The sequence below is a fragment of the Abramis brama genome (assembly GCF_963993115.1).
Source record: "Abramis brama genome assembly, chromosome: 25".
NCBI lineage: Eukaryota > Metazoa > Chordata > Actinopteri > Cypriniformes > Leuciscidae > Abramis > Abramis brama.
Window position 1 is genome coordinate 5,983,468 of NC_139987.1, and position 22,911 is coordinate 6,006,378.

Sequence of the window (22,911 nt, forward strand, 5' to 3'; positions counted from 1 at the left end):
GACCATGTGTGTATCTCGAAGGAGAAGTGAACCCTTCTGTCTAAGCTGACTGGCTTTGATCCTGTTCAGCGGTCTGAAACCGTTTTTCCTGAGCTGCCAACAGACATGACACATGTACACACGCAGACGCTCACACACTCTTTTCATATTTACACATCAGCAGTCTTCCCACAGCAAAGAAGCACCACAAACTGGTCCGAGTCTCACGCACACACACACACACACACACACACACACACACACACACACACACACACACACACACACACACACACACACACACACACACACACACATAGACGCACACAAGATGCCTTATGTATCCTTCATTTACCCAGACCACTGCAACCCTGTGGGAAACATGCACATCAAAGGTTTGCAGGAACTCTACAGCTGGTAGACTCATCTGACTTCATGACTCAACATGTATATAGTAAGAAGGCTCAATTATGTGTAACACCTTTCAGCTGTGCCAGAGTGTTTCACCAATGAGACATACGATATAAAGTATATTTATACGTTTTCTGAGGAAAATGTGATTGGTGCTTACCTTTGTAAAACTCTCCACCCATGATGCTAATGTGTTCTGGATGATTTCCAGGGTCTTAATATACACGTCTTGTGTAGTTTTATTGTATTAATGCAGTAGAGTTGCTAATGTGTTCTGGATGATTTCCAGGGTGTTGCTATGCAGTTGCTAAGATGTTCTGGATGGTTTCCAGGGTGTTACTATACACATCTTGTGCAGTTTAATTGTATTAATGCTGTGTAGTTGCTAAAGTGTTCTAGGTCGTTTCCATGGTGTTGCTATGCAGTTGCTAATGTGTTCTGGATTGTTCCCAGGGTGTTGTCATGCACTTGCTAATGTGTTCTGGGTGGTTTCCAAGGTTTTGCTATGCAGTTGCTAATGTGTTCTGGATGGTTTCCAGGGTGTTGCTATGCAGTTATGTGTTCTGGGTGGTTTCCAGGGTGTTGCTATGCAGTTGCTAATGTGTTCTGGATGGTTTTCAGGGTGTTGCTATGCAGTTATGTGTTCTGAGTGGTTTCCAGGGTGTTGCTATGTAGTTATGTGTTCTGGATGGTTTTCAGGGTGTTGCTATGTAGTTATGTGTTCTGGGTGGTTTCCAGGGTGTTGCTATGCAGTTGCTAATGTGTTCTGGATGGTTTCCAGGGTGTTGCTATGCAGTTATGTGTTCTGGGTGGTTTCCAGGGTGTTTGCTATGCAGTTGCTAACGTGTTCTGGATGGTTTCCAGGGTGTTGCTATGCAGTTATGTGCTCTGGGTGGTTTCCAGATTGTTACTATGCAGTTGCTAATGTGTTCTGAATGGTTTCCAGGGTGTTACTATACACATCTTGTGCAGTTTGATTGTATTAATGCTGTGGAGTTGCTCTAGTGTGTTCTAGGTAGTTTCCAGGGTGTTGCTATGCAGTTGTGTTCAGGGTGGTAAAAGTAATACTACATCTCTTCACAACAAGCTGCATGATTTGAGGTGTCATTCATGTCCACTGTACAAAAAGTGCAGGATGAGATACACATTATTTTTTTAAATCTCCATCCCCAGCGAGTATGATCGCTGGTAGCATGTCTTAAAGTAAATCACTAATAAACATTTATACACAGTAGGTGGATGCGGGTTGAAATCAAATGAAAGCTTTAGTGTAAGTTCTGCCGGGAAGACTCAATTGTTACGTCACTTATTAGCTTCTCATCTATCCAATAGTGTTCGAATACTTGTAGGATAAAAGATCAGTTCTTACACGTCTGAATTCGCAGATGCTGACGCTTCCATTCCCCTCCATCCTCCCCACCACCACCAGGATGGTCCCTTCCCATACCTCCCGGGGGTCGGCTGTGCCCCTGCCTTCGCCTTCAGGCAGGAAATGCGGATTCCATACCCTCGGATTGCGAGCTACGGACGGGGCTTACGCCAAAGAACTTTATATCACAATACTTGCTTGCTGGGCTGTTAATAAATGTTGTTGCATTATTTTGCCTCCCGAGTCTTTCTGGTAGAACTGGTAGTGAAGACAGGGGCGGTCGCTCACATTTGTTTTTGCGTTTTCACACAGTGCTTTTTGTGCAAACACCTGTAGCATATGACACACAAGTGTGTGATTTCTAAAGAAGTTCAGATTTTGCAATGTGCGGTTGGGTAAAACTGAAAATGTGTTATGTGAAAATGAGTGTGCTGTAGCTTTGTGTTTGCTGCATCAGCATGTGCTGGTAAGTGCGGATGTTTGTGTGTTTATATATGTACACACTACACATCTTGTGCAGTTTTATTGTATTAAAGGGGTGGTTGAATATGATTTCACTTTTCTAACTTTAGTTAGTGTGTAATGTTGCTGTTTGAGCATAAACAACATCTGCAAAGTTACAATGCTCAAAGTTCAAAGCAAAGGGAGATATTTGCTTTTAAAGAAATTGCTTTTTAAGGACTACAACAAACGGCTGGTAGGCTGAACACGACATTCCTCCAGGGTAAGTGACATCACTAACCCTAAAATGTACATAAACCCCGCCCCCGGGAACGTGATTTATAGATTATCAAGACAGAATATGCTAATAAATGGCTAGAAGATAACTACACATCAGCTACATCAACTAACATTCAGAAATTTTGTCACTTCTTCTTGAGTCTCTCCAGCTTTATGACTTCAGTTTGAACATAAAAGGTTAAGTTTTTGAAATGTTCAGTGCATGTCTGTGTGAGGTAAAAGGACACAAGCTGTTGAAGCTCCGCCCACTGTGCCGGGAGCAGCAGCTCATTTGCATTTTTAGGGACAGACAAAAGCGGTGCGTTTTTGCTCACCCTCAAAAAGTGACAACTTTAACATGCTATATAAAAATATCTGGGAGGTATTTTGAGCTAAAACTTCACATACACACTCTGGGGACATCAAAGACATATTTCACATCATGTGAAAAGGGCATTATACCACCTCTTTAATACTGTAGACACTTTTGTTGTCAAACGTTTAGTGGAACAAGGTTAGTGGAACTGTAGTTACTCTGCTAGGACATGAACTGACTTCATACAGCCACTAAAATCATGAAGTTAATTCTGAGAAAAGCTCCAGCAACATTTGAGCGCAAACTTGGTTTGATATTTTGAAACTAATGCAATGAAATCCAGATATTTTAGGCATGCATTCAGTGTCCAAATATTTTTTGGAGCCACTGTACATGCTCGTTTACGGCTTCAGTGTATTTGTTTCTGTGTGAGGGTGTGTGTGAGCAGGTGATGTGGCCCTGGCCGGAAGGTCACTGAAAGCCGTCAGTTCCTTTTTCCTCTCCGGATATTCCCAGCATTCTCACAGCAACATCACCAGCCGTGAATTCTGAGAAACAGCGGGCAGGAAGCCTGGCAGGCCTGCTGGGGACTTTGCTCAAACTACCATTAAGTACCAAACTACCAAACTGCCCATAATATGCAGGATCAGCTTTATAAGCCTGAACGTAATGCTTCAGTATTGTTACAAGAACCATAAAGCTGGTCACAGATCAGCAGTGAAATCAGAACAGCAGGCGGTTTCACACAACTGCAAAGACTAGAGCTGTTCAGAGGATCGCCTTCAGTAGACAACACTGACCTCTCCTGGACACTGTCAGTTGGGGAATCCAGGGAAAATATTCAGTGAGAGGAAAATAGAGCACATCCCTAAAATTAAAATAAAATAAAATACATTTAAAATATTTTTATTTATTTAATTTAATTTAAATTAAATTAATTAAAATTAAATTAGATACATTTTATTTAATTTTATTTAATAAAAAACCCCCAACAACAACAACCACAGCATCTTAAAATGTATAAAAAATAAACTGCACAACCAGACAATTGAACAGGTTTCTATTTATTGTGTTAATGTTGAAGTAAATGCCTTTCGGAAACAGATCCATGTTGCACTTTTCTGTTTTAAAAACAAAGTAATGCTCCTTTCTTATTCACACCATTCTCAGTTCACCGTGAGAAACTAGTCATCTCCTGCAAATCCAAAAACAAAAAATTACACAAGTATCACAATATGAGCTTCTCTTTACAGTTTTGATAATAAGATAAATAATATTAATGAAAAAAAATGTGTTGTTTTTTCCCCCCAGTGTAATATGTGTGTCCTACCGCTTCTCATCTTGACTCCGCAATACTCCTCACACTCCTTCTGGCTGTCGAACTTGTTGCCATTGCCCTTGCAGCCTCCATATATGAAGGGCACACACTTTCCCGCAGAATATTTGAAGGCCCACATGGGTATGGCTGCTTTACAAGGACCAGTGTACATAGGCAGTCTACAGGCAGCTAGATGGACAAAATACACTATATATTAAGACCACACCAAGATGAAGTGTGTGCTGGGTCACTATGGGCCACTCAGCTGGGCCGTAATCCATCTTTGAATCACACACACAAAAACAACGGTCTCATAAACACACACACACACATATGTTGGCACCTATCATTATGAGGACTTTCCATAGGCGTAATGAAACCTCACCTACCCATCTCAGAAAACTTTCTGCATTTTTACATTTTTGCTAAAACGTTTAGTATGTTTTTTAAGCCATTTTAATTACAAGGACTCAGGAAATGTCCTCTTTAACCATGTTTATGCTGTAATACCAGTGTAATACCCATGTCATTATGCAAATTTGTGTCCTCATCAATCATATAAAGCACACACACACACACACACACACACACACACACACAACCTCAGTGCGACAGCTCTGCAGACACTCCTTTTCTGTCACAAAGTTGTTCTGGTTGTTCCCCATACAGCCTCCATAGGTGAACATCTGAACATCAGGGTTAGGCATTAAATATGTATATTGGGGGAAATATACAGTCGGTGCAGCCTTACTCTGACATGTTCAGGGTTACATTAGCTAGAGGCTATTTAAGTTTAGTTTAAGTTTTTATTTCTTTCCAGTTCATAATTTTAGAGCTTCAACTTTAACTTATTTCAGTTTATTGCAAGGCAACATTTCTAATTTTCATTAAAAAAATTGCAACGAATATTATAGGCCAATTTTATTTAGCCTAATTTCAGCTTTATTTCAGTTAACTTAAATGCTTAATGTTACTAATTATTTAGGCTAATGCCGGTCAGGGACACCATTAGGCCGGGAGTCACACACTCAGACAGGCCACCCCATAAAAAATAAAGTTTGATTTGCTACAAATTCACAGCTTTTGGGTCTTCTTTTCCAGACAGGCCATGTCATGATGATACATTAACATTTCAGCACTTCGTGAAGACAGCGACATTACTAGCCTAGTTCTAAGCCAAATGGCTAACTCAATCCTATCGCACTCAATGAGTTGATTAACTCATCCCATACTGATTTGGTTGATTATCTGAACGTGCTCCTCCCGAACTTTGTTATATCATTTAAATATAATTTAATGAATGAATTTAAGGGATCGCATAAAGGGAAATTAAGGGATATTTATGCGCAAATGAGCTGGGCATTTATGCGATCCCTAATCACCGTTAGACATCTGAAATTATTTGACTCTAGACATTTTTCTGGTCTCTGATAACGGGAGGGGCGAGCCAGACTACATCGCGCCGGATCTAAAGCTAGACCTTTTTATTTTATTTATTTATTTAATTTTTTTCTTGAACAAAATTCATTTACATTTACACTTCACACTCAAAGTCATTTACAGTGTGTTTACACCGCAAAACAAATCCTCTCCTTGCCATTTTTGCGCTCTTCCAAACGGGATTGTCCTCTCCGACTTGCCATAGAGTCCTCAAACTCAGTAGAGGAGAGGCGATGTAGATGAGCTCATAAATCTGCATTTTGAGTGGCGTCAATTTAACATCTATCGGCGAGTGGCGGCATGTGACGTTAACTTATCCCCTGACGGCACTTATTTGTTATGAAGACGGCGTTTTAATATTGATACGGCGGTCAAAAGCACTCAAATTATGAACCATTTAGCTTTCGATAAACGGGTGGTTGAATTTTAAAACGTGTCACAACCTTAAGCAATGGCCTTGAACAGTGGTTTAATATCAACACTGTGACAACGCTGTAACAACCTTCACCACACAACGTAGTTATAGAAACCTTTTGGCCATGTTGTTACAACGTTGTTAGAAGGTTGGGTACGTTATTATGCCAACGTTCTGTTTGCTGGGCTGCTCCGTCTGCTAAACGTTCGTAAGCATGGGTCAGAGTATGCGTGCAGGTGCGCAAATTTTCCCGTCAAGTGTGTTTTTATAAATCACAATTTATGCATTGGAAGTGGCGTACGCCTCTTTTAGGGCCTGTTTTGTGCGTACGCAAAACGGTTATAGATGAGGCCCCAGAGGACCAGACAGACACGTATACAAACAGGAAATGTGTTTTTTTATTCAATCTTACTGATTAAAATTAAAAGTAAACTCATATGTCTTGCAAAAGAATTCTTAGACTATTTTAATTCAGTAATTTGTATAAAAAACTAAACAGAAAAGGTTGTAGCCTAAGCTCATGTTGCGTGTACACATCATAGCAGATCAGACATTTTGGAAAGCAATCGTCTGAACATTTTGTCAACTTCTCAGCGACAAGTTGCTGAAGAACTTCACAATTTCCTGAGTAGTACTGAATGGTCACCTCTTCTGATGAAATAAACTCTGTGGCAAGACTTTTTAGGCCCTGTATATGTTAACATATTATATTTTAACATCTTAAATGTTGTACAACCACATTACTTCCATAGTTTTACATTTTTTATATAAAACCACAAAATGGGGAGGAAATGAATAAAAAGATGACGTACCCTACCCTGATTTAAGTCGTTTAGAAATTACTTTGGTAAACCATGTGGTTTTTAAAAAATACTTTTTGTTATATGTTTTGTAAAGGCAACATAATGTCATAACTAATCAATAAAGAAAAAACAACATTATATTTTAAAAATAGCAGTTATACCATACTCACTCGGTTTAGATGATTCTGACAATACAAATGAAGGAATATTCCCAAGGAAAAGACTGACTAATATTAATATCATCTTGGACATGTTTACATAACTCACTTGTTTTGTGTCTGTTTCAGTCTTCCCTGTTCTGCTCTAAATGTATCTGCTCTTTGTGGGTTGACGTATCTATTTCCTGTTCAACAGAAACCACTTCTTTGCTCACTGCCTGTTATGAAAAGAACTGAATGCTAAATTTGTGTATAAAAGAAAATAGTAATTAGATTAGGATTTAGAAGAAATAGGAATTAGAATAACTTATTTAATTTTTTATTACAGTTCACTTTTACATAAAAACAGTTATCAAAAACCTAAAATAAGCAATACTAATATGTATAAGGAATAAATATATATATTCTGACCTTTAGTTACATGTAGACACTATATATAACAATCAAGTACAACAAAATACATTTTTCACATCACAATTCATATTGTAAACAAACTTTGCACTTCTGTGCTATCATTCAATTGGCTACCATATCTTTATTTCAGTGGGGAAATTTACTGTACTGAAGAAGATAAACCATTAAACAAACTGATAATCAATTATATTTTTGCATCATATGTAAGAGATGCTATGATACATTTTGATCGTTTTATTATACATATATTTTTATATTTATATGGTACATCAATATCAAGTAACTTGTAACTTTTGCATGGCAAAGGAGGGAGATAAGAGATGGGATGACTGTGGAGGATATACTTAAGAAATACCCTTTCTTAAAAACACCCTCAGGGGTCAGTGATATCACCGATTTTATATCAGTTCTCAGCTTAAAATAAATGTTGATGTAAGTTAAAAGTATACTAAACTGATCATTTACAGTTATAACTCTTTTGTAAAAACATTTCATTTTCTAAACCCTCAGGTGAACAAATATATGTCCATTCAAGCTTAGAAATATTTGTACAATGATATTACTAAAGGGAAATTGCAATGAAAGAGGCAACATAGAATATTAACATATATTAAAAAAATTAGTTCATGTGAATAATTAACTTTCTCTTTCTGTCTATTTTCAGTTGTGTGATGAAGTTGACCGAATGCATTCATCAACTCTCAAATCTTAAAATTTGTCCTTTTAAGGGCACTGCCCCAGTGACAAGCGTTTTGTACCTTATAATGGCAAATTTGTACTCCATACAGCACATTAAAAAGGCCAGTATGCTCTTTATCATTTATTAAACATTCAAAATTACATTTTTCACAGGATGAACATTTTAAGCACAAGGTGTCATAACAGGATGCATATATTGAGCAATTTTACTTCAACTTTTTATACTCTTTTATACGTTCAAAAAAAAGAGTGGACTAACAGTCCTCATGGACTAACGACTAAAAATGTAATCAATTACTTGCGTTATTGTAACTAAGACTTGTTCATCTTCGAAAACACAACTGAAGATATTTTAAATTAAATCTGAGAGGTTTCTGTCCATCCATTGATATTCCAATTTGTTGCTTCAAAAAGTTTATAAAGAGTTCATGAACTAATCAATATGAAGCGGTTCAGTCCAAATTTTCTAAAGAGGTTCGATAGCTTTTTATATATATATATATGTATATACTGTATATATATATATGTACATGTATATATGGCTGTTTTGCACATTTGTTAGAAACACCAGAAAACAGTTTGTCAGTTATATCTTAATTTTCTGTTTGGGTTTGCCCTTTCATGCGCAAATTGTATCATTGGTAAAACATGTATTCACTTGAAACCAGCTTGTAAACAATTTCATGCATTTTACGCAACATTTGTTTATATTTCCAGTTGCTGTTTTTAGCAAATTGCAGAAATATGACTAACAATGAGTAAAGGAAGTTACTTATGGATATAAATGAATATGAAAACAGGCAATTTCTAATATTAAATTATTGAAGAGTCATTTATTTATTTTTTACAATAGATTCTGACTTTCGTGCAGCACTGATTCTGCCCCACATCTTTAAAGAGAAAGTTGAGAGCTTCATCACATTGGGAGAGGTATGGAACTATTTGTTAAACTGTCATTTTGTAATACTCTGATAAAGGTCCGGTTATTCAGTTCTGATAGATGTTGCATTGTTTTACTGATAGATGTTTAACATTTTCTTTTCTTCTCACAGTTTGATGCTGATACTCCATACAATTGGTAGAAACTGACTGGAAAATGGCTTTATCCAAGAGGCTTCAAGTCCTTGTCAAAGTGTTTTTTCAACTTGGCTTATCCACCCTACATGAAGAACACATTGACCTTCCTGCAGCATGCCATAGCAAAGATTACTGAGATGGGTGGCAAGCCCCTTCCAATAACTGTCACCCGAATAATTAATATCCTGTGCTGAAAATGCCACAACCATATCAATGCACAAGGTGTAGAAGAAAATCCTTTCTGTGTGGCAAGTTTTTAATACCAATGTCGTATGATTCACACTTCCATGCGTACACAGTCAAAGTTGACTTTGAATGCAGTATTAAGAAACCAGGGCAAGAGATGGACTTTCAGGCCCTTGACAGATACTCTGCTGATAATAAATTGTTTCTGATCCTCAAGAATGTTTAAAAAGTTCAAATGAAATGTGTAGTACTGTGTTTGGTGAAATGTGTGTTTTTGATCAAATGTTTTAAGGGTATAAAGTTACAATCAAAACTTTTTTAAAAGTAGAAAATGTACTTAAAATGAGATTTAGTACTGATTTAACATATTATATTACATGGTAAAAAAAAAAAAGATTAATGAAATGTACTGATTTAGAAAAAAAGCTTAATATAATATTAAGCTTAATATTCTTACTGTTAAATTAAAAAAAAAAATGTAAATGTATAAATGAATATAAAAAGTTGAAGTAAAATTGCTCAATATATGCATCCTGTTATGACACATTGTGATAGTGCTTAAAATGTTCATCCTGTGAAAAATGTAATTTTGAATGTTTAATAAATGATAAAGAGCATACTGGCCTTTTTAATGTGCTGTATGGAGTACAAATTTGCCATTATAAGGTACAAAACGCTTGTCACTGGGGCAGTGCCCTTAAAGGTGAACTAAGTAACTTTTTTACCTTAACTGAACAGCTTCGGAGTCACTGGAATGGTTATATTACTTATTTCGGGTTGAATGGTGGTCGTTTCGCACCCCCCTGCCCGTGAGCGGAAAATCCGCACTTGCAACTTTGAGCCGGCGGGCCGCCGCGTCAGGAAGTATCGCGTGATATCAGGTCTCGCGATGTAACGAATTGCTTTACGGCCAAAAGAAATCTGCTAAAATGCTGTCATTATTGCGCTCCCTCACGCTGTTCGAACCCGAATGAAGAAGACGTTTTAAAGAATGTCCGATCTGCTTTGATGTCGTTGATCTACTAGCCTCTGGTGTCTGAGAATCGCCAATGAGTTTTTACAACAGTGTTGTCAAATATCTATTCCGAAGCTGTGGGGGGAGCTCTAGAGAGACACCTGCGAGCAAAAAGCGAGAATACAGCGAAGAAATCCCGAAATTACTAAGCCCTGCTTTAAAAGGACAAATTTTAAGATTTGAGAGTTGATGAATGCATTCGGTCAACTTCATCACACAACTGAAAATAGACAGAAAGAGAAAGTTAATTATTCACATGAACTAATTTTTTTAATATATGTTAATATTCTATGTTGCCTCTTTCATTGCAATTTCCCTTTAGTAATATCATTGTACAAATATTTCTAAGCTTGAATGGACATATATTTGTTCACCTGAGGGTTTAGAAAATGAAATGTTTTTACAAAAGAGTTATAACTGTAAATGATCAGTTTAGTATACTTTTAACTTACATCAACATTTATTTTAAGCTGAGAACTGATATAAAATCGGTGATATCACTGACCCCTGAGGGTGTTTTTAAGAAAGGGTATTTCTTAAGTATATCCTCCACAGTCATCCCATCTCTTATCTCCCTCCTTCGCCATGCAAAAGTTCGCTGCATTCGGTCTTTGACCACCAAGGTGTCTCGCATCTTGCTGTACTGGATATGCAGGACATTCACATGACCCTCAATAGAGGATGAATTCTCACCAATGACAGTGTGATGAGGTTCAGTTCTCGTAATGAGGGAAGGAAGAAGACAAGGGGTCGGCGATGACTGGGACACTCGTTTATTTACTCAAGTTGAAAACACAAACAGAAAGGTGCGCTCGTAGCGCGTTCACCGTGTAAAAAAACACAGCACAAACTCAGTCCATAACTCAGCACATAAATGACGGCTTCTCTCAGTCCACAGCAGCACACGAGGTCCCAGTCCCTCTCTCTCTCCCACACTCTCTCCCGGTCGTGCTTATATCCGGTCTCTCCACGCCAATTACTGAAATCAGACACAGGTGTTCATCATCTGCACTTGACCCACTTACTCACCGCTCGCTTCCTTCCTCTCTCTCCCGCTACAGACTCTGCAGAACCACGCCCCCCTCGCCACATACCCCCACCGCCCGACTCAGGCCGGGGAGCCATCCGGCCTGCAGCCTCCCCCCCCCTCCTCCTGGAGAGGAAGTCGGCCACAGCCATCTGTGCACCCGGCCTGTGGATCACCTGAAACTTAAAGGGTTGTAACGCCAGATACCACCGGGTGATCCGCGCGTTGGTATCTTTCATGCGGTGGAGCCATTGCAGGGGAGCGTGGTCCGAACAGAGGGTGAACTCCCGCCCCAGGAGATAATACCGGAGGATGAGAACGGCCCACCTGATGGCCAAACACTCCTTTTCTATGGTGCTGTACATCGTCTCTCTCTTCAAGAGCTTCCGACTGATGTACAGCACCGGCCGCTCTTCACCCTCCACCTCCTGGGACAGGACGGCGCCCAACCCCCTGTCCGATGCATCTGTCTGTAACAAAAAAGGGAGAGAAAAGTTAGGAGCATGTAAGAGCGGTACACAGAGCAGCCTTTATCTGGGTAAAAGCCTGCTGACACTGCTCCGTCCACTGAACCGTATCTGGTGCTTCCTTTTTAGTTAGATCAGTCAGCGGGCTGGCGAGGTCCGAATAATTAGAAACAAACCTTCTATAATATCCCGCCAGCCCCAGGAACTGCCTAACCTCCTTTTTGGTCTTGGGTCTTGGACAAGTCGCAACCGCTGCAGTCTTATCAATTTGGGGACGCACCTGTCCATGACCCAAGTGGAAACCCAGATATCTGACCTCCACACGCCCAATTGCACACTTCTTCGGATTGGCCGTGAGCCCAGCCCTTCTCAGCGTCTTCAGTACAGCTCGCAAATGCTGCATATGTCGCTGCCAATCACCACTATAGATGATGATATCATCCTGATAAGCAGCGGCATATGCAGCGTGCGGCCGGAGAATTCTGTCCATCAGACGCTGAAAAGTCGCTGGAGCCCCGAACGGAAGAGTAACGAATTGGTGTAATCCGAACGGCGTTGTGAAAGCTGTTTTTTCTTTGGTCATGGGAGACAAGGGGATCTGCCAATAACCTTTAGTTAAGTCCAGTGTCGAATAACAACGAGCAGTACCTAGCCGATCAAGCAATTCGTCAACTCGGGGCATTGGATATGCGTCGAATTTCGACACAGCATTCACCTTCCTGTAATCCACACAGAACCGTACTGAGCCGTCCGTTTTAGGAACTAAAACTATCGGGCTCGCCCAGTCACTGTTGGATTCTTCTATTACTCCCATCTCTAGCATTGCTTCTAATTTGCTCTGAACCACTTTTTTCTTGTGTTCAGGCAAGCGATACGGCCGACTGCGAATTACCACGCCCGGCTTGGTCTCAACATGGTGCTGAATGAGATTCGTTCGACCAGGCAGGGGCGAGAACACATCAGCAAATTCTGCTTGTATTGTTTTTACATCAGTGAGCTGGGAGGGTGAGAGGTGGTCTCCCCCAGGGGCCAGAGCGAGAGATTGTGACTTTGAACTCACTTCTGGACCGAGATCCTCCTCTCCGCTCACTACCATCGCCAGCATCACTGATTCTGCCTCGGACCATTTTTTTAGTAGGTTGAGGTGATAAATTTGATGTGCTCCGCCCCTATCTGTTCGAGCTACCTCATAGTTGAGATCCCCAACTCGCCGTGTGACCTCAAAGGGTCCTTGCCACTTCGTGAGTAATTTTGAACTTGACGTAGGGAGTAATACAAGCACTTTATCTCCCGGTGCAAATTGACGCAGTCTAGCCCCCCTGTTGTACAGCCGACTCTGTTTATCCTGTGCCTGTAACAAATTCTCCATAGATAGCCGCCCCAACGTGTGGAGTTTTGTTCTCAGATCCAGGACATACTGAATTTCGTTTTTACTATTAGAAGGTCCGTCCTCCCAAGTCTCTCTAAGGACATCCAGCACCCCACGGGGCTGACGTCCATAGAGAAGCTCGAAGGGGGAAAACCCCGTGGAGGCTTGCGGGACCTCCCGTACAGCGAACAAGAGGGGTTCTAACCACTTATCCCAATTTTTGGCGTCTTCGTGTACGAACTTTCGAATCATGGTTTTTAACGTGCGGTTAAACCGTTCCACCAGCCCGTCCGTTTGTGGGTGATAGACACTGGTTCGGATCGATTTAATGCCCAATAATTCGTAAAGTTCACGAATAGTACGTGACATAAACGCCGTGCCTTGATCGGTGAGAATTTCTTTCGGAATTCCCACCCGGGAGATTAGTTGAAACAGTGCGCTCGCCACGCTTTTCGCGGAAATACTGCGGAGCGGCACTGCTTCAGGATACCGTGTTGCATAATCCACCAGGACTAAAGCAAAGCGGTGTCCCCGCGCTGACCGTTCTAATGGCCCGATGAGGTCCATACCAATTCGTTCGAAGGGGACCAGCATTAATGGTAGGGGGCACAATGGTGCTTTTGGGTTGGCCGGTGGATTCACCAACTGACATTCACGACAAGACGCGCACCACCTGCGCACGTTCTCGTGAATGCCCGGCCAGAAAAATCGGGCCATGAGACGGTTAAGTGTAGCCGTTTGTCCTAAATGCCCGGCCATTGGATTACAATGAGCCGCCTGGAAAAGCATTTCCCGGCGGCTTTTAGGTATCAATAATTGAGTTGTATCTTGTTTTGTCTGGGCGTCTTGGGTCACCCGATACAACTTATCTTTCAAAATAGCAAAATATGGATAGGAGAGCGGTTGTTCAGGGTGAAGACGCTGACCGTCGATAGAGCAAACCTGATCAAATGCATTTTTCAGCGTTTCATCCTGGGACTGTTCCAGGGGAAAGTCATCGCGCTCTGTGAGGATTGTTTGCTCTGGAGCACTCTGTTCCCCCGAAACAGACCCCAGAGGTTCCGGATCAGCCTCTCCCAACTGGGCAACCGCTATCCCACTCTCATCTCTTTTCCCCCAAGAGGCATCCGCACACAAATACCCCAATAATTGATTAAACGCAGGCCAATTGGTCCCCAAAATTATCGGATGCCGGAGGTGCGGGTTAACTGCCACCTCTACACTATGCTTTTCTCCCCTAAATTGAATTTCCACAGGCAAAATAGGATAACTCACCACTTCCCCGTGCACACACCGCACCTTAACCACGCGGCTATTATCCAATGCCCTAGGTTGAATCAGGCTTTGATGTATGGAGGATTGGTTACATCCTGAATCCACCAAAGCCTGATAAATACCCCCCTTGATACTCACTGGTATTTGGTACAGGCCAGCTTGATCGAGGGCAGCCTGTGGCGCGTCGGGGACCCGGATCAGTGTCCCCACCTCCATCACTGGACACCGGTCGATGAAATGTCCCGGATCCCCGCAACGCCAACAGGCCGGCCCAGACTTTACCGCCACCCCGGCGGCAGGAAGCGGATCAAGGGATTGGCGTGGAGAGAGCGGTGGGGCACTTTGGGTGGAGAACTGCCCAGGGATCGAGCTCCCTCCCCTGGGAGGTGCCCTGGGTGTCACCGTAGGTTCTGTCGGGAAGCCCGTTCTCCAGCGTGGTGCTGGTTTCGGCTGGAACCCTCCACGCGTCCGGGGAAGTGGCACCGGCCTAGAGGAGAGAGAAGGAGAGGGGGGAGAGAGAGAGAGAGAGAGAGAGAAGCAGATGGGAGGGGCTCGCCGACCCCCGGGCACGCCACCATCTGGTCCTCCGCCAGCTGGATGGCCTGGTTCAGCGACGTCGGGCGGTGGCACTGGACCCACTGAGCAGTTCTCCTCGGTAGCCTCGCTATGAACTGCTCCAGTACCACACGATCGATGAGACCCTCGACGTCGCTTTGGTCGGCCATCAGCCATTTGCGGCAGGAGTCCCGGAGCTGTTGTGCCATGACGAAGGGCCGGCCGGACTCTTCCAGGGTCAGCGATCTGAACCTTTGTCGATGTTGTTCTGGAGTCCGACCGACCCGCTGTAGGATGGCACGCTTGAGGTCTTGGTAGACCAGGAGATTCTGGACTGGCAGTTGATGTGCGGCTAATTGTGCCTCCCCGGACAGCAATGGGATCAGCCGCATTGGCCAGTCCGCTTTGGGCCATCCCCGATCCTCCGCTGACCTCTCAAACAGGTCCAGAAATGCCTCTGGGTCATCTTGGGCACCCATTTTGTTGAGAGGCAGTTGCGATGATGAGTCTCTTGCTGGGGGGATGGCCCGAACCTCCCGGTCTACCCAGCTCCGGAACAGCTCGCGGTCTTCATGCTGGGACCGGAGGAGCGCTTCAAACCGCTTGTCTTGCTCCTCCTTGATCGCCAGCAGGTGTTGGTGTTGTTCCTGGTGAAGACCGGCGAGCGACTGGATGATATCCGCAAATGGCGTTGCTGGCGGGGTCTGCATGGCGGCGGCGTTCTTCTTCCCTCCCGGGTTTCGGCACCAGTGTGATGAGGTTCAGTTCTCGTAATGAGGGAAGGAAGAAGACAAGGGGTCGGCGATGACTGGGACACTCGTTTATTTACTCAAGTTGAAAACACAAACAGAAAGGTGCGCTCGTAGCGCGTTCACCGTGTAAAAAAACACAGCACAAACTCAGTCCATAACTCAGCACATAAATGACGGCTTCTCTCAGTCCACAGCAGCACACGAGGTCCCAGTCCCTCTCTCTCTCCCACACTCTCTCCCGGTCGTGCTTATATCCGGTCTCTCCACGCCAATTACTGAAATCAGACACAGGTGTTCATCATCTGCACTTGACCCACTTACTCACCGCTCGCTTCCTTCCTCTCTCTCCCGCTACAGACTCTGCAGAACCACGCCCCCCTCGCCACAGACAGCAATCTCCTATTGGATCAAATTTAAAAGTACAGAACAATAATAATTAAAATAATAATAATAGTAAAAGTTAAACCTCAAAACCATATGTCATTCACTATTTCCTTACCTTACATTTTTATGATCACAAAGAGAGATATTAAATTTAAAGCTGCAACATTGTGCACAATTAATTCCTTAAAAAAGGTATTATGCAAATGAGTCAATCCGTGTCAAATTGACCAAATTTCAGAAACTTCCCTGGCTCATATTTGTGATTTTGTTAAAAAAAAAAATTCTGAAAAAAGACAAACTTAAATATTGATGAAAACCTAAATATTAAATGTAATGAATATTGACTGAGTAATCCACTATTTTGTGGAGGAGGGTCAAAATGACCATTTTCACCTAAGACCACTAAACATGAGACAAATATAATACACAATAATCAATGTTATACTTGCATTTCTGTAGTCGAAGTCTGTTGGTGGGATTCTGCTGGCACTGGCTCTAGTGTTGGTGTTATCACCTCCTTCATCTCATGTCCAATTTTTTGAACTTGGACTGTTTTTTAAAGGAGCCTTGAAATAAATGAGATAATGTTCTCTGTGAGGCCACAATCTGTTTCCCCGTCCACCTAATTTTCTGAAAAAAAGAAAAGAAAGAATGATCAATGTGAGCTTGAGGTTAACAACAATAAAATCAATGTCTTTTTAAAAATAATTTTTAAACTTTCAATGGAAAATCATCAGTATAAAATATGACTTTAATTTAGAAAAACACACTATAATAACTGTACATATACACTCTCAGAAAAAAGGTACAAAGCTGTCACTGGGGCAGTACCCTAAGGTACAAAAGTCAAAAGGTACCAATATGTACACTTGAAGTAATAGGCCTAATATGTACAGAGAGTAACGGTTAACGTTACCTTTTTTCTGAGTGTATGATTAGAAGCAAACTTATTTAAATGAGCAGCTCAAAGATTAGAAATTATTTCACAAATTTACCAGTTTTGATAAATGATTAACAAACTTCACTTTCCATTTTTTTTAGGAGGGGCTCGATGCTGACGGACGCCTCGATCTCCGAGCCCTCGCCTCGGTTGACTGCTGCTCACATAGTTCGCTTGTGATGACTGACAGGACTAAATTATTACTCTCATGGACTAACGTTTAGAACGTTATTTAAATATTTAACGTTACCAAATAAAACTGATATAAATAAAATCAACTCACACGGATGATATTCGTAAATTATTTAATTCCAGACCGACTAGAAGCGTTAAAATAGAAACAGGCCAAGCGTTCGCTCGCCTCCGGGATGAACACGGGTAAGTTAAAGGGGCTAGTTTTTCTACTAAAATTAATCCTTTTTTTATTGCCTGTGTGTGAAGGGGTTGTAATCTCACATTAAAATGATCCGCTTGGCGGGTTTTGCTATTACCTCTGAAAGCAAGTATTCCTATTTCTATGTGAAGGCTCAGTGACGTGACTGAGACCTGCATGCGCGCTCCGCAGCCTCTCGCCTCGTCTACTGACTTTGCACTCAACAGTGACGACACTGCAACTTATGACATGGAGTCTGCTAACACTAAGGGTGCTTTCACACTAGCACTTTTGGTGTGCACTCAGGTTCGAATGACGTCAGAGTTCGGTTCGTTTGGATGATGTGAACGCTGTCTTCCGAACTCGAGTCCGCTTAAAAAGGGTGGTCTGGGGTACGGTTCATGTGAACTCCAGTATGGTTCACTGCTGATATGAACGCAATCGTACCAAATCGCGGAAGTGAACCGCTATTGATGACGTATAATGTGGTGCGTGCGTGTGTGTATACACTTACCTTGACGAAAAGCGGGATTGACGCACTGCAAGCAGAGAGATGATTTCTGGCTGCCTTCGCAAAAATTGTCTTGGAACGATTTTAGTACTTTTGCGGCAGACAGACACAAATGTGTTTCTCTTTCTATATCTTTTCTTTGAAAACAAAACCAAAGGTTCTAAAAAAGAAGAACAAATGTCATGGAGAATTGAGTCATTTGTATTGGTTCCAATCTGAAACATCACCGCTAGAGGCCGCTGAAAACTACATATAGCCCCTTTAACGTTAAGTAAGAGTTGTTCGAAAATTCTGGGAAACTGAATTTATAAATCTGTTGGCTTACATTGACTTTTTTTTTTACACAAAACGCGATGGGTTTGAACTGTTTCTATGGCCACAGTCTCGCGGTAGAGTAACGTAGACTCACTGTATTCCAGACACTTTGCACAGTAAAAAGTCCCGTAAGATATCAATCCGCGGAAAGATAAACCTGATTGGCTCGTCTGTCTCTGGGGACATGCCTTCCACACGTTCCAAAGTTTGATTGACACATTTTGGAGTAATTATTTTGGAGAAATCTTGAAAAAACTGCTGGGAGACGCAGTGTCCGGATTACCGTGAGGACTCACGGTGTACCGGACGGCTGAAAATTTCTACTCACTGTGTTTTGGACAGGTAAGAAGAAGTCATTTCTAATATAAAACACATACATTTTAACAACTATAAGTTTGTAAAATAATGATATTAATCTTCATATGTTGTATATTTATTATTTATAAGCGTCTATACACTCTTTTAATCGACGATTGCTCATGTGAAGCACATGGCAGTCTAAAATGGTGGTGCACAACTGAAAACTGACGTCGATACCATTATATTCTAACGTTAACGTTATATTTAAGAATTTTAAATCATCTTAGTATATTGTTATAGCTAGAAATACTGCTCATGTAAAGCCATGTGGAGGATTAATTTACCGTAAATAAACACAATTCTGCCAATTTGGTGAATTATTGAACGCATTTAATTATTATAAAAGAGAACTAATTTCCCCACATAAAATTGATCATTAACGTTAAAAAAACACAAAAACAGAATGAACACAAATAACATTAAATTAACCCATTAACACATAACTTAATTTTAACAATAACAATTTATAATGACTGATATGTACATATAGAAATTATAGTGTTGTGTGAATGTATGATGATGATTATGATGGATAACGTTAATAATAATAATGTGTGTATAAACTATTTTTTACATTATTTTATCTGAAACTATTTATATTATTGCTGACTTCTATGTCCATATCTAACGTTATCTATCTATCTATCTATTCTATCTGTTTATCTATCTATATCTATTTACATCTATTTACATAGTGACACTGTAAGCTCGCGCTCGATCGGCCCAATGGAGGCATCCGACCAGCACGGAAGGTCTTAACGTGTTACTGTCCTTTTCTCGAGGCAAAGTATTTTTTGATTAAATGCAATACATTTGAATATGTATTCTCTCGTTATTTCATCTGACTCCATAAATGAAAAGGTTTTAATGATATCTGTGGATCATTAATTGTGAGCGAATGTTTGACTATTCCTTTTAACTCTTTAATGAAAATAATGTAAAAGTCAGTTAGAATAATCAAATGTAACAATTTATTATGTCAGGTAAATGTATCATGCCAATTTCATAAGCAATTCAAAGATAATCGATACAAAACATCAAATTCTCTGGAATAAAGAAAAGAGATGCAACCCAACATTAAGAAATACATGAGGCAGAGAGGTCTCCCTCTCAGCCTCACGGGCGAATCTGAGTTACAGAAAGGGCCCGAACCCTTTGCTACATTTCATTATACAGTCAAGACCCTTTTCACTTGGACGCATGTACTAACAAAATAAATTTGCATTCAAGAGGTTACACCATTGGGTGTAGGGAGACCATTGGTCTAGAGGCCATCCCCTCCCTGTGTGCCAGTTATCCATAAACTCTTAAAAACCTTATTACCTTTTGTTTTACTTATTTGGAAATGAGACATTTGTACCAGTCGCAATGAGACATTTTAAATGATACCAAACATGAAAAATACTCTGTGATAATCATTCACATCAGACTATACATTTTCTTAGGTGATTTACATATGGTCTCAGCATGTGAGAGGGGGAGTGAGGAAGAGCATGTGAGAGGGGGCGTGAGGAAGAGGGGGAGAGATGTGTTCTGAGGTGAGACTTTGCCTCTCAAATGGTGAGTTCAAATGGTAATTTCCAGAGAGGTCCTTTGTCCTCTCAGGGTCTGGGTGCTCCCCAACCAGACTGTCCGGCATTTCCTAATTTCTCAATTCTTACAACACCACACTTGTGACACAGCCACTCTCCGTCAGGGACAGTGTCTGCGTCCACACACGCCATGTGGAACCACAGCTCGCAGAGGTCGCACTGGATCCACTCATCCACCTCTGCGTTGGACCCTGGTGGCAAGGTGCTTTTGCAGATTGAACAGTAGCTGCCATCATCCATTGCAGGCGCTCCTCTTCTTGCTGCCTTAGCCTGTGTATCCCTTTTTGCTTCCCTATTCTTCTCCTGTTCCTCCTTCCTTTTCTTCTTCTGTTCTTCTTTTTCTTTGGCCTCCAGGTTGTCAAGGCTTGCAGTGGCACCCAACGCCGTATCCCTTCCGCTCTCTGGCCAAAGGTGGGTGTGACCAGGATGTCCGCTAAATATTGTGGAATGAGGCCAGTTTCCACCAAGTAATTTTTTGTACTTTTGTTGCAAGTAGGACAGACAGGTGAAGTGGAGCAGGTGGGCACAGCAGAGGAGGAAGAAGCCACTGCTGTGGTGGAGCTGGGCACAGCAGATGAGGGAGCAGCTACTGCCGTGGAGGAGGTGGGAGCATCGGCTGCAATGAAGGAGATGGGCACAGCAGCTGCAGTGGGCACGAGCTTTACAATCTAGATAGAGTGCTCAAGTTAAAAACTGGTATTCTTCACATTATGTTAGATTTAAGTTGCATAACACAATTAATAGGAATATTTTTAGGGAATACAATGAAGAACCTAACCTGTGTCATGTCCACTACTTCTCTTGACAGAGGATAGATGCCTGCCTTCCGGAATCCTGCCTTGACGTTGGCTGCTGTGACGGCCTTTTCATAGGCATGTTTCAGCACAGAGGACAAGTGCTTCTTGCCCACCACCATGTCTCCTCTCACCAGGCCCATGCGACTGGCCAGGGTGCTGAACACTCCCTTTCAGGGGGTTGAAAACACTAATGTCCAGTGGCTGCAGCATGTGAGTTGTGTGGGGGGGTAGGAGGAGAATGTCAATTTGGTTTTCCCTGCAGACGTCTATTATTTGACGGCCACAGTGGGTTTCGTGCTGGTCCATTATAAGGAATAGAGGCCGTGCAGGAGGGGCATACTTAATGAAATGGTCCAACCATTTCAAAAACAGCTCTGCCTTCATGTAGCCTTTGTCTGCATAGCCGTAAAGGCTATTTTCTGGCCCACCCAAGGCATACGCCACACTGGGAAGGCAACGGGGATATATTATGAAGGGAGGGACACTTTCACCAGCTGCACTAACTGCTACATGCACAGTGATGTGCTCCCTGGTGGTCGTCTGCTGCCGGTAGATGTGGCGCTTTCCCTTCTGGCAGATCACCTTCTCCTTCGACTTTGGCTCATCTCCAAAGCCCGTCTCATCACAGTTTCACAGCTGACTGTTGAGGTTGATAATTTTTACAAGTAACATGAAAAAATTATCTATTCCCTCAGGTGTTGCAGAAAGGACCCTGGCCCTATCAAGGGAGTCCGGTGTCCGGGTGGTCAGCTCTGGGTGGCGAGCTTTGAAACGGACCCACCAGTTGTCACTCAACCCCGTCTCCAGGTTGACCAGAGTCTTCTGGCTGCTTTCTTTAATTATTTCCAGGCCAAGACACTTGACAATGGTTCTTGTTAGGGGAAAACCATGATCTGCCATCCAAACAATATAATTGACTAAAGATTCTTCTTCCTCCAGGGTAAGGGCCCTATTTGGATGAGGCCCACATTCAGATTTCCCCAGCTTGTGGTCTGACAGGGTAGACTTTGGTATCCCAAATTTCTGTGAGACACTCCTCACACTTTCTCCTGACTTTACAGCATTTAATGCTACGTCTAGCATTTCCCTGCTGTATCTCTTTTTCCCTGACATTCTTCCCTAACATAACGTTAACAAAAGAAGACATGCATTTGTAAGCTTTTCTGTAACTTAATGGGGACTTTAAGCAACAGCTGCGAATGGAACGGCTACGGCGACCGGAAGTATGCTGTCACACCGCCGTAGCCAAGAACGTAAAAATCACTAAGCAACCGTAAACAGGACAGCGCAACGCGGCATTAATTCATTTCTTGAGATACAAAAAAATGTCATTTAAAAAAGCAAGAGAAGGATTACTTTTGGCATTACATGACAATCTTTTGTCAGAAGAGTAGTTTTTACTATTGTATGATGTAACTAAGTCTAAAAACCTTGGATTTACCGTGTAAGCAATACTTAATCTCTCACGTTGTAGCGACTCCGGCAAATCAGCTGTTCTCCCGTAGTAGACCGTTACAGTAGAACGTCGCAAAGTAGCAGTTAAATTCGCGCATGCGCAATACAACGCCAGAATTCCGTTGCAGTTCCACCAGAGGCTGTTGCTTAAAGCAGTGTTTCCCACACATAGACTAATTCGTGGCGGTGCGCCACAGAATCAACACCAGCCGCCAAATTGCGTTTCGTTATAAAAAAATGTTTTACGCTATTTAAAACACGCAGCGTGTTCATTCAGCGGCATTTCCTTTCCCTGCTCTCCCTCAGTCTCTCTGTCACTCACGCATCTCTCTCACAAGCGATTTTTTTTGTCTCGCCAAAGCCTTATTTGATCGGTGAGTGATGTAGATGACTGCTGCGCTTGTGACAGGGTGACAGTA

General features: G+C 42.0%; 2 protein-coding genes and 2 long non-coding RNA genes across 4 annotated transcripts; 1 reads left to right on the plus strand and 3 right to left on the minus strand.

Moving 5' to 3' along the window:
• Positions 1–300: 300 nt before the first annotated feature.
• LOC311076782 lies at positions 301–9,627 on the plus strand. Its single transcript, XR_014604704.1, has 3 exons — positions 301–433; positions 8,896–8,972; positions 9,095–9,627. It is a non-coding gene; the product is annotated as an uncharacterized lncRNA (long non-coding RNA).
• On the minus strand, positions 3,844–7,083 carry LOC311076769. Its single transcript, XR_014604699.1, has 3 exons — positions 6,942–7,083; positions 4,126–4,302; positions 3,844–3,990 (listed from the first exon to the last, which is right to left on the minus strand). It is a non-coding gene; the product is annotated as an uncharacterized lncRNA (long non-coding RNA).
• A 1,451-nt stretch (positions 9,628–11,078) lies between the features above and the next one.
• On the minus strand, positions 11,079–18,133 carry LOC311075932 (uncharacterized protein). The gene is made up of 4 exons (XM_084103654.1): positions 17,977–18,133; positions 16,599–16,779; positions 14,597–16,164; positions 11,079–11,299 (listed from the first exon to the last, which is right to left on the minus strand). The coding sequence occupies exons 3-4, from the start codon at positions 15,425–15,427 to the stop codon at positions 11,297–11,299; spliced, it is 834 nt and encodes a 277-aa protein (XP_083959780.1). The 5' UTR covers positions 15,428–16,164; positions 16,599–16,779; positions 17,977–18,133; the 3' UTR covers positions 11,079–11,296.
• A 1,465-nt stretch (positions 18,134–19,598) lies between these two features.
• Positions 19,599–21,328, minus strand: LOC311075933 (uncharacterized protein). The gene is made up of 2 exons (XM_084103655.1): positions 21,019–21,328; positions 19,599–20,908 (listed from the first exon to the last, which is right to left on the minus strand). Exons 1-2 carry the CDS (start codon positions 21,175–21,177, stop codon positions 20,306–20,308), a joined length of 762 nt encoding a protein of 253 aa, XP_083959781.1. The 5' UTR covers positions 21,178–21,328; the 3' UTR covers positions 19,599–20,305.
• Between the last annotated feature and the right edge of the window lie 1,583 nt (positions 21,329–22,911).

Coding starts and splice junctions, on each gene's coding strand:
- LOC311075932 (XM_084103654.1), bottom strand. CDS start 15,427: ATGGCCCAAAGCGGACTGGCCAATGCGGCTGATCCCATTGCTGTCCGG.
- LOC311075933 (XM_084103655.1), bottom strand. CDS start 21,177: ATGGGCCTGGTGAGAGGAGACATGGTGGTGGGCAAGAAGCACTTGTCC. Junction 20,909..21,018: donor AAGTAGTGGACATGACACAG/GTTAGGTTCTTC, acceptor CACTCTATCTAG/ATTGTAAAGCTCGTGCCCAC.